Source organism: Engystomops pustulosus, chromosome 10, assembly GCF_040894005.1.
Source record: "Engystomops pustulosus chromosome 10, aEngPut4.maternal, whole genome shotgun sequence".
Classification (NCBI taxonomy): Eukaryota; Metazoa; Chordata; class Amphibia; order Anura; family Leptodactylidae; genus Engystomops; species Engystomops pustulosus.
In genome coordinates, this window is record NC_092420.1 from 30,877,450 (window position 1) to 30,889,779 (window position 12,330).

Consider the following 12,330-nt stretch of genomic DNA (forward strand, 5'->3'; position numbering starts at 1 on the left):
TAAATGTGTCCCATTAACCTTTTAATGTCAGATTTTGCAGAAGCTGAGTATAGTAGTGTCATATAACTGAGACTATAGAGAAAAATGTAGCTCAAGGGTTATTCTCCTTTTTCTTAATTCACACTACAACCAGAAAAGAGATCAATGGATATAAGTGGGGTAAACACAGCGGTCTGTGCAGAGAGCTTGGGAGAAGTTGCAGATAAGACTGGCAGAAAAAGCTCAAAATCCAAGTGTGCAAAGTTTGTGACCCCATATCCAAAAGGACTGGAGACTGAGATCACTGCCAAGGATGCCTCAAATAAGTACCTAAATGCTTGTGTTGTACAATGCTAGTATTGTTGTTCTGTTTTTTTCTTATTTGTTTAGCTATAGAGTTATAGGGGCAGATTTATCAAGCTGTCTGAAAGTCAAAATATTTCTAGTTGCCCATGGCAACCAATCACAGCTCAGCTTTAAAATATTCATTAGCACTGGTAAAAAAAAACTGAGCTATGATTGGTTGCCATGGGCAACTAGAAATATTCTGAATTTCAGACAGCTTGATAAATCTGCCCCATAGAGTTGGGGGCAATAAGACTTTATTGTAAAAAATTATTTTATGACGAGGCAACAACATGACAAAATGTAAGAAGTTGAAAGAACCTGAAGATTTTCTAAATGCAATGTATACAATTTTATAACTTATATGATGAAATACATAGCAACATAATGTTAGAATTGCTATTTTTTGGACATATCGGGGGGCGGGTACTTATAACGACTTACAAGCCTTGATAAAGTCACAATTCCTGGTCCCCAGTCAGGATTTGTGACATTTTTCCACCTTACGCAACCTCCACACCAAGTGCCTGGTGTAAAATTATTCAGGTGGAGCCTCCTGCTGGGCAGATCTAACATCAAGCGCTGGTGCACAATGGGGCACATTTACTAAGGGTCCGCCGACCGCATTTCCGTTGAGTTTCCCAACTATTTCCAATTTGCGCCGCATTTAACAGGGGATTTTGGCGCACGTGATCGAATTTTGGCGCAATCGCACCGACTTTCATGCGACACAAATTGGGGGGCATGGTCGTTGGGCAACTCGTTTGATTCGGACTAAGGACGGGATTTAAAATTCAAATTGTGTTGCTAGCCATGCACTTACATACACCAGGAAGAAGATGGTGAACTCCAGCGAGCCTCAGCGGTGAAGTGACACATGCAGGATATCGGATGAAGGATCTTGGTAAATCGCGTCGGACAGTCCAGATGGGGGATCGCAACAAGACCGGGTAAGAAAATGTGCCCCAATGTGCCATCTCTTGATAAATCCCTTAATTACCTCTCAAAACATAGGGAAAAGAGTGATCAAAAAGTCATGAGCCCCTTAATGAAACAACAGTTTGTCCCACAAAAAACAAGCAATTATACAACTCCAGAATATTACAAGTTTCATAAAGTTACTTTTTTAAAAATTCTCTTAAACTAGTTTTACAAGTAGTAAGGCTGTATGAATGTATAAAGTTGCAAATGTGTCATTTCTTTCTAAACGAACGTAATAAATGTAATAAATACAAAACACATTTTTTTCTACATCGATCCCACAAAGAGCAATGACTAGTACCAAGGCATGCTAAGATAACTGAACAAAAATCTTAGAATGAAAGACTTAACGTGTAGGCAAAGTGGAAGCCCAAGGCCAACGTGGAGGTGCCCACCCCAGGTTTCCCCACCTTTCACTAAAACTTCAGAAATGTATTGAGTTCTACAAGGCACTGGCACAGCTGATGGTGCAAAATGTGAATTTGTGAGTAAGAGACATCACTTAAGAGTCAAAAAATATCAAAACGTGTCCTTCAGTCTCTGTGGATTATTGGAGATTTGGAACACTCAAGGGCACCATACTCCACATGTGGTGGGGCTGTCCTAAAGTACGCACCTTCTGGGACTCTGTATTTTTTTTGTTGTATATCAAAGTAAGTGGACATCAGGTGCCTGTAAATGCCTAAATCTTCTGTTCCAGAGTGGGCTCAAGGCTTCAGTAGGCCCCTGGGTGGCAGAGCCTCAGTAGGCCCCTTTGCAGTGAACTCATGTGGTGGCATTAAAAATTCAGAAACTAAAACAGTCTCCTGTTCCCTAAAATATTCCCTAGTTTATCACACAACACACCCTCGTCATGGTTATTTCATATACAGCCCCATCATGGTTATTTTATATAAAGCCCCCCCCCCCTCAACCCCATTTGTTCAGGAACTAATTTGTATTCAATTATTGGAGGAACTGGCTGTGGGTGATTCTACCATTGATACTACATGGTTTGGCAGGCCTGGCTACACTTCCAAGACTCCCCTAAACACCAGGATCTTGTGGTCTATAGTTCTGGACCTGTACTGTACCCCGATAAACATAAAAGGCACTGCAGCCCCTTCTTTCTAAGAAAACCTTAACGCCCCATTCACACGCAGGATTTGTGTTGTGTTTTGCAATACAACGTATCCACTGAAACAATTGTGATTAGGAACGGGGAACATGTGTTTTGCATTGTTTAAATGGAAACCCATCTGCGATCGGATAAGCCAGTTAAATGGCAAAACAAAAACGCTTTGTGTGAACACGGCCTCATGTTGGACTTCCACCATACAGGCCATACAGTGATTGATTAGTGCATTATTTTACACCTAGAATCACAACGATGCCATAAACTAGAACTTGTCATCAATAACACAGTAGGAACCCTGCTCACCTTCATGGCCAGCAGAACCCGATGGTGGACTCCGTTCTTTCATGTAATGTATTACTATACTAGTAGGGGAATTGTGTACTATATAGTGTAGAGATAGGGGTTTCCTCCAGTCACAGTACAGTAATGCTACATGGTTTTGTTGCCTGCAGCCATGCTGGCAGCATTGTCTGGTCATTACATGTGAATAGCCTACAGTGGACCATTCATGCTATGGCTGGATTTATCTGGAATTATGAGGGATGAGCCATTGCAATGTGACAACATAATATCTTGCATTGGTATCGCATTATGCCATTATTATTATTGCTTAGTAGTAGATAGTAGCATGAAGGCTCAAAGAAACTGCCCCTAGTGTCCCTAATATAGGCGAGTAGACACAATGGGGAAGTACTTTGCACAGCTCTGTGGGATATTTACACATAGGTAAAGTAATTAAGTAATAAATAATAATAATGAAACAAGGCGCTGGAATAGATCAATATTTAATATTCACCACTACAACAAGTTTGTGTCTTCTCCTCCATTGCAGAGATAATATTATCATGTTTCCATCACTTCTTCCACCCTTGTGAAGCATTTACCATGCTAGAACTGGGTTGTCAGCAGCATAGCATGATTATCCCAATTAACTTGGAAATAATTAAGCGGCTGGCTTATGAGATCCCGTAATATTTTAACTACCAATGTAGGACAGTGAGAAAATGCTCTTCGGAGAACGCAACTCACAAATCTTTAGCTACGATAAAGGGTTAATGAGAACTCTGCAGCGGTGTAAGAGTTCAAATTGTGTAAGTGACACATAATGCACAGGGTGTGCAGGGGTTAAAGGATTCCTCTTTACATAGACATTCTAAATATTAATACAGGGCATTGTATCATTAACAAAATTCACACAGGCGTCTTCGTGTCAGTCCATTAAAAAATGGCTACGTTTTCTTTCCGTATTGAATCCGCAGCCAAGTGCTTTTACCATCCGTATGTCATGCGTTGATCAATTTATTTTTAGCGTGCGTGGTTTACATTTAAAAGAAGAAAAACACCCAGTTCCCCAGCATCATCTGAGAAAATAAAACACACTGCACACAAATGTTATCAGGTTTTTTTGCGGACCCATTGATTTATATTGAAATCCCTGGTCTGTGAATGTAAAAAAAATGGGACGTGTGCCAAATATTTTCCCCAGGATCACTGGTCTGTAGAAAAAAACAAAAATGTGAAATTAGCACAGACTAAAAAGGGTCAGTATACTAATTACGGAAATGATGTGATTAAAAAAAAACTGATGCTTCATGCACACACGTTGTTTTTGTTTATGTTCTATATATGTTTTTTTTCCGGAGGGAACACTGACATGTTAATTTCAATGGATCCATTCTCATGGCTGTATTTTCAACTGATCTGTGTGGAGGCTGAAGAAAACTCAGAGGAGATCCTATACCTGCAGATGTTTGAAGTCTATGGGATAGGATGCCACACGGGGGACATCCATATGTCGGTCCGTATTGATGGATCAGTTTATAGGTAACATAATTATATGACCCTTTATGAGGTTGGAACAAGCCAGTGAAATCATTCGTCAGTCCTTCTCCGGATAACATACGAATGACACAAAGACATTTTTTTCCAGACACACGGCTGAGAAACGGACCACACACTGATAACACACGCTGTAAAAACGGACTATGGATCTGATGTTGCAGCCCACGTTTGTGTGCCAGTCACCTAAGCCTTAAATCGGAGAAAGGGGAAAAGAAGGGGTGGGATAACAACCCCCTCCCTGGTCCTAAACACATGGAAGGAAAATTTTAAATAGGCTTAACCCCCTCCCCCCTTCCTTAATCATTCAATGCTAGAGGATGGCTGTATATGATATATAAGGGCAGCATAAAGTTCATATGTTATTATGTAGTGTGTATGGGGGAAATAAGACAGGCAGCACAGAACTTGGGGTTTTTAAGGGGGTCACCAGCTAGTGGGATGGATTTGTGCACAGGAACTTATGGAAAAGGAGAAGGGGGGCTGCAGGAATTGACACCCCCTCCTGGAAGCTGAACAGGGGTGGTGACTTAGGACAGCAAAGAGAGGAGGGACATGAAGGTTTCCAGTACAGGAGGTCCTACATGAAAGTGCTCTCCTCCAGCAGCAGTGCTGGTGCCTAGGAGCTGTCCATTCCAGCACCACATCCTCAGCAGAGGCAGAGCAGATCCACAGAGAACAGCTGTAGCATCACTTCCATGCAGCAGCAGCAGAGGAAGCCCATTTACCAGCCCACCCTACACAGCAAGCCTGCCTCCCTCCCAGGACATCCAAGTGGGGGCCTCACACTGATCTTCAGCTCTACAACCATGGATTGCAAAAGCCGCAGTCCGTCTCAAGCCAAACCTTACAGCAGCATCCAGAGGAGACTTGTGGTGTAGAGAGAGATCCCACACTCCAGCAGACTCCAGAAGACAGAGGGGACAACACCAGAGCAGGGAGAGAGAAAAGAACAAGAAGAAGAAGAGAGAAAAAAATCTGCTTTTTTTTCCCTTTTACATGGCGCAGGCTGCAGAGCAAAATAAGGAAAGCAGACCCTGCATCCTTAACCCTAGAATAATCCCCCCCTGCCCTGGTCCTGATGCTGAAGGTTGGTGATGAAGATACTGCATCTTTATTCCTGAGCCTCACAATTAGCCATCACTTATGGAAACTGAAGACCAGAATTTTAGGAAAAGGGATTAGAGAGATTAGACCATCTCTGTGTGTTAGCTCTGCTGCCTGCCTGTGTCTGCCTGCCTGCACTATTTCTTTCTATTAACCTGCATTTGGACATGATCTGATGGACAACAAGCTCTCCATCCTCAAGCCTTCCAGCAGCTTTACTTTTGCTATTTTTCTATTAGGATACCTCATCTTTTTGGGCAAGGTCCAGCATTCTTGCTAGCTAAAAACCCTTCCATCTCCCCATCTTTAGCTCCTATCACCACCACCACCAACCCCCCCAAACCAGAAGACTGTTGGATGTCTATAGAATGAAGAATTATGGGTCTGTTTGATAGAGGTGTTCAGATGCTCTTAACCACTGTGGGAGCATTTGCTGCATTCAGTTTAATGACAATTGCTGTGGGCACAGACTACTGGTTATACTCTAGAGGGGTCTGCAAGAGCAAATCTATAAGTGAAAATGAAACCAGCAAAAAGAATGAAGAAGTCATGACCCATTCTGGATTGTGGAGAACATGTTGCCTTGAAGGTATTTGGGTGACTGGATGAGACCCTTTTCCTATCTTACATTTTCACCCTCCTCTTCTGCTCTCCTGTTCCCCTCCCTCTCTTCTGAATCAGAAAACTACATATTCCTCCATCTTATCATTTCATTTTTTAAACAAGGGGCGGCTAGACTGAGCTAATAAACTGGAGGGGGGAGGGGGAGGGTGATTGGGGAGAGACTGATCCACTTCCAAGCATTCATTGTGATGATGTGAATGATAGATTTAGTTAAGATGGAAGCAGTGGGGTACAGAGTGTAGTACAAGGTGTGTAGAATACGTTACACTGGCCGCATTGTGTGTGTTTCTGCTCTACAATGAGACAAGTGCATGCTTGGCTATGGAGCTATATATACCTGGACTGGCTAAAGCCATATATGTAAAATGGATGTCATGCATTGCTGATGAAAAAAAAAATCAATGAGAATAGATTAAGTGCTGGAGAGGCCTAAACATACTATACATACAGGTAAATGCAATGCAGAGCCATTGATGTCATATATACCTGCAATAGTGTAATAGTTAGGTTTTTTTGCATAACCACTGTATATATATATATATATATATATATATATATATATATATATATATTAAAGGCCTTTGATATTGTTTGGTTACATGTTGAAATATTCCGTGAAATTGGTATCATAATTTCCTGGTCATGTTTCAAGTTTCCAAGAGGCCTGGGACTATTCCGTATTCCCATCCTGTACCCTCTATGACTATATGTGTTGCTGATGGCTGGGTCATCACTGGTAGACTGCAACCCACAGCTGCCCCTCAGCCGCCCCTCCTTCTTCCATGTGCCATGCCAGAAAGCCCTGCAGTACACTGTGATGCGAAACCAAGGGGTTAAATACAACCCACTTGAAAGGGGGGAAGAGGACTGTGTGTCAGGCGGAGCGAGGTAACTGTATGATTAGTACGGTGGTACACAGACCACCCACCCCCTCCCCCACAGTCCCCTCTTCAATCACTGCAGGTCAGCAATCCAGCCATCATTCACATATGTACCAACACACACGTTCATACACACACTGTGCCTGGGGGACAGCGGACGTGTGTGTATGTGTGTGCCAAGGTTATCAGATCATTCAGTATCTAGTGCATGCAGTATTGCAACGCCTCCGATATAATGCACACACACTGGGTCTGTGAACTGAATGCGAACAATGGCATAATTAGATAATTAGACCTTTCAGCATACTGCTGGGGCCATTTGTATGTGAGTCTGTGCACAAGTGTCTGTGTACATACTGCCGCTTTCTCAACAGATTGCCACCACACATGTCCACGCACATATACTGCCATACACACACCACAAAGACTATGCCAAGCACATACACACCATATGCAGGGTCCAGACCTTGTATAGTTGCATACACAAAATGTAGGCGCATATGTTCACACAGGCTCTGAAAAACAACTTAGCTCTCACACCTCCCACACATATAGTCATTTCACAAACCATATTATGATCTCCACCAAACTCAACACCAGGCCCCAGTCACTAGGAAACATATTTGATAAAATCTAATACCCTGACACATTAGGCCTTGACCATCATGAGGTTACGTACAAATGTGCTGAGCCACCATACAGGCAATGTCCCTGAAAGTTAGATTAGAAATAACAAAGTACTGCACCCAGAAACACATCTGCTTTGACATTACATAAGCAGACCCTTGGAAACCATGTAACCTAATGTACACACATAGTGCAGGCGTTACTTTATATCAATGTGATATTCTGTACAATGCAGTCAGATATTCATGGATACATCTCCAGGCGTCGAGGAGCATAACCTTTATCTAACCTATGTATATCCCTGGCGGTACTTGTGTCCCTATACCCAGATTCATTCTTAGATTATTCATTCTTCATACGTTTGGTATAATAATTCTTTTTTAAAAAATGACAATGTATAATGATAACGATTTACATAATATATGCGATACGCTAAAAGGTGCCGACGGTGACATAGACATGTAATGATATCCAAAGGCCCAGCAATTGCCTCGTCATATTACAATGAGGTTATTACATATGGCACACTTGTTTTATGGTGTCATTTCACCTACACAAGGCAGGCGCACATAGGCTCCAGCCCCGGCTGTCAGCCTGTGGGACATTTTGGCCCTTCCTCCTCTGGAGCTGGGCTGTGATGGGACATGCTCTGAATTGCTAAGTGTCTCCATTGAGCGATGAGAACAGTTTGACGCATTAAACACGCATAGCGCATCCGCTGAGCCTCTCCTCAGCCAAGCCTGCCTCTTAACATAATCTGCAGAGGAACATTGCACTGAATAGAATATGCCGTCCCTCCCCAGCCAGGAGAAAATCAATAGCTATGAATTCACCCTGATAGATCTCAGCCCCCCTCCCTTCCCCTCACTCCACCACCGCCACCACCATCCACAACACCTCATTCCCACCTCCCCTCCTTCCAGGAAACCTTTTCAATTGATGCTCCTATTTATTATGTGTCCCCAAAGTGGCTAGTGGTTACAATTAAACATTTATAAGATGCTTGTAGGAATTTTGTTTAAGCAGCTGGCTGTCCCTTTTTATTAACCTGTGAATAGCCACCCTGCCCTCAGAAAAATTGCCGGCGGTGAAAGGGTTACGGCAGGTTTTTAAAAAAAAAAAAGGTTTCGGTGGAGACAGATGGAATGGTGGGATATGCAGCCGCTCAGGTTAGGGGCTTTACTTTGGAATGGGTAATCGGATGCCTAGTTGGATTTTAGGCAGGACATGGTTAATGAGGTGCAGGTGTCTACATTTTAGGAGGAGATGAGTAGTGGAGGGGAGAGGAGCCATGCGCAAAATTCAGTTTAACTGGCTGGTTAATAGGGGATTGTCTAATTTTCAAAGACTGCACAGGGTGTGTGAGAGGGAGAGAGAGCGAGGAAAGAGGAGGGTGAAGGAAAGGGGGGAGGGGGAAGGAGAAAGGGTGGGTGTGAGACAGGGGGAGGAAAAGAAGAGGGAAAACAGGAGAAGAGGACCTTTGGAGAGTGGGAGGACCAATGCAGGAGAATCAGGGAAGAAGCAAGAGGAAATAAAGAACAGGGTCCCCTATTTGGGGTCTTACACCTACATACCCTGACCCCCTATCTGGTCTTTACTGTTACAATTTTACTTATCAAAAGTCATCACTGGTCTTAGACCTTCATCATATAGTAAGGTCATTGCGCTCAGGATCATGGTCTAGGATTCAGTTAGTACCCGTAAATCTTCCATGGATCTTCTACAGATCCATATACAATGAACTGCACAAATCGATCTCATAGAAACTCATAAAAGCTCTTCATCAGAATAAGACAAGATTTACCAAGACCTTAAAATAATGAAACTAAATGCTGCAGGAAAACTACGGGCCTATGGAGTGAATCTAGAGGAACCCGGATTACAGTACTCAGTAGGCTTCATCTTGGGTTATGTCATACAGCTATAGGATTTTTTCCTCAGCGAGGCAGCTCTTAAATCCTGCCTGTGGAAGAACTTTAATAATGTGATGTTGGAAGCGCCATACGTACGGTCCCACAGTAACAGGATGAGAATAAGAGGTGATTATGAGAGATTTAGATCACTGACAAAGTAGAGCACATTAGCAATTATTTACAGATGCCGAGATGTAAGGCGGCGAAGTTTCATTGAGGGCTTTGAAGGTCAAAGTCGGAGCTTTGTGTCTAATTCTTGAAGAGATAAGATGCCAGTGTGGGCATTTGCATCATTTTCATAGCCGTTGTGTAAATCAGGCATCTGCCAGTGTTTTAGATTAATTGCAATGGGGATAATCAATTGTAGGAGCAATCAAGGGAGGATACGATGAGTGGATTAAAACGTTGATTTCGTTTTATACGCGGTACAGACAAATTGCCTCGGTGGTGGCAGTGGAAATCTAAGACTAAAGGTGATCATTAAATATGTAAAGGTCACCTCTAGGCATCTGTCTTGAGACGTGGACGGAATAAAGAGGTGATATCCTCAGGTTGTTCATTGTGGTTTAATGGTCATAAACTCCACAGACACTGTAGAGAGAGAGATGCTTCATTGATCTCATCTTCTGTGCACCAAAGGGACCAGCAATGGAGCTGCCATAAGCAGATTTGCATTTCATCCTTCTTAACCTCATTTTTTGGGGCCACCTACTACCTTCATAACTATCACAGAGGAATGCATGGGCAAGAGATAGAATATCATGAGGATAAATGTTTACTGAAAGGCGATACACGAACCTTAGTCCAGGCCGATGAGACCTTAACATGTATCTACAAGTGACCACTGCTAGTCCTTCAAATCAGAGGTCTCCAAGCGCCTGAAGCCTTAAAGCAGAGCCTCGGGCGCTTTTATGGGTAACGTTTAGCTGAGCCACATCATTTTTTTTTCCTTCCTAGACCCTGTAATTGATAGTAGTCAACTCAGGTAAATGTGGCCTAGAAAGCTTTGAATGTGTTAAGTTTGGAGATGATATAAAGTGAAAACTCTTTGAGACAACTACCCAAATGTGCATTTCTAAACCTACCAGTTTCTATACACTAGTTTTCGTAAATATGGCTACTTTTTGATTGAAATATAAATGTGAACTGATTGTTTTTAGTTTTGTAAGAGAATTGATAGAATTTATTATCATTCTCTTTAAAAGATGTGAGGCACATATGGGCATCAGCTCAACTGAAAGTGTTTTTTAGATGTTTGAATATGGATGGTAGAAAGTGACTAAGGAGCATCTATGGTTTTGGAGGACCCTGGCAGTCCATATAATTCAAGCATGGTACATTGATTTCAATAGGTAACATGTAATGCTGGCTAGACAGGCCACCCTATTAGGTGACAGCAGTGGAAGACTCCCTCCGATCAGTTCCCTATTGGGGAACCTGGTGTGGAGTAATACAAGTGAGGCAGCCCCTTTAATTTCTTTACAATAAATGTCTCAGGGCTTTTAGATTTATTACATTAATAGATTTTTCAGATTAATCCAATAATATCAGATTCATTTATATGATTGGTAAAGATTAAAAAATGAGTTCTGTGATGTTGTAGGATAGTGGGCATCAATATTCAGGTGCCAATTGTGTTTAGGATGAAATTGTCTATAAAATGCTGGGTCCAAATGCAAAATAAGTACCAACTACAATGTATTGGTAATATAGTAAAAAAAAACCTACTTACTGTATTCCTATAAGTATCATCTACTCCTTGCTTGAGTGGTTGCTCTCCATTTTTTACTCTAGTTCTAAGATCTGGTTTTAGTGCATTGTATGCCCTTGTAATATACCCAGGTATAGGTAAGTGAATATTATCTGTTTATCTCCCTGTCAATATGGCCAATGATCAGATACACTCCCAGTCTTCGTTTTGTGTTGGGGATCTCATAACAGGATATCTGGTTCCTAATCTGCTCTGATTATTGTTGTCTTAGTGTCAGTAATGCACTAGTTATAGGCTACATCGTTAAGTATCCACTTACCGTATAAAAAATGATGTACATTGTAGATATAAAGTTATAGCACAAAGCATTGAGTTAGCTTTATTTGTGCATACTTAAAGATTTGGGTTTTTTGCTGTTTTGCATCGTTTTTTGGAACATAACACATTCTAGCACTATTAGCATTTTAGCAACCCAAAAATAGGCCATTCACACAGTTTAATTCTTATAGAGTCCCGACAAAGTGCAATTTTGAGCGTAAAGGAACATTTGGTTTTTTTGGGTGGGTTGAGAACAGGCCATATTAAAGATTTAAGATTTACAGTTCTTATGTAATCTCTAAAATAAATAAATTGTTATATTTATTACTGTGTGGAAAGAACAAGGCGAAGCTTTAAAGGGAACCTGTCAGTTGGTTTGGGACCACTAAAGTATGTCTTTATGTAGCTGGAGTTTAGGGTTCAGTACCTATTTTACTCACCCACAATGGTTGTTGTTGTCGGCCGGTGATGATGTAAAGGAAAGGTGAGGCTGCTTTGGCTCCCCAACATGTCCACTGCACCCTGACAGGTCACAATGCTAAAGTCATTGGACCTCTGGCAACTTCCCTTTCCATTATCTCTGGAACCCATTGACTGTTGGGGTGAACACAATAATTTAAGGATCCTAGATCCCTAGATGGATACGGGTGTACTGGGTGTTTAGTGGTTACATATCCATTGACAGCAGGTTCTCTCTGCTTAAAGAGGACGGGTCACCATAAATTCTGCACTAGGAGCTGCTTACTAAAGTAAGTCCTAAACCAAACGCAGAGGTGTTACATTGATAGAATAATCAGAAATCTCTGATAACACCACGGAGTACAATAGAAACGCCAGACCACCTCTTCCCCAGACCACCCCGCTCGCTTCATAGCTCGGCAGGTGACA

The 12,330-nt window shown here is 42.0% G+C and overlaps 1 protein-coding gene across 1 annotated transcript in view; it reads left to right on the top strand.

Moving 5' to 3' along the window:
* The first annotated feature begins 4,797 nt into the window (after positions 1-4,797).
* CACNG2 (calcium voltage-gated channel auxiliary subunit gamma 2) overlaps positions 4,798-12,330 on the top strand; it is a 79,545-nt gene continuing 72,012 nt past the window's right edge. Inside the window, exon 1 of the mRNA XM_072128667.1 lies at positions 4,798-5,957. Coding sequence (XP_071984768.1) covers positions 5,747-5,957 — 211 coding nt within the window. The 5' untranslated portion in view covers positions 4,798-5,746. The remainder of the gene's footprint in view (positions 5,958-12,330) is intronic.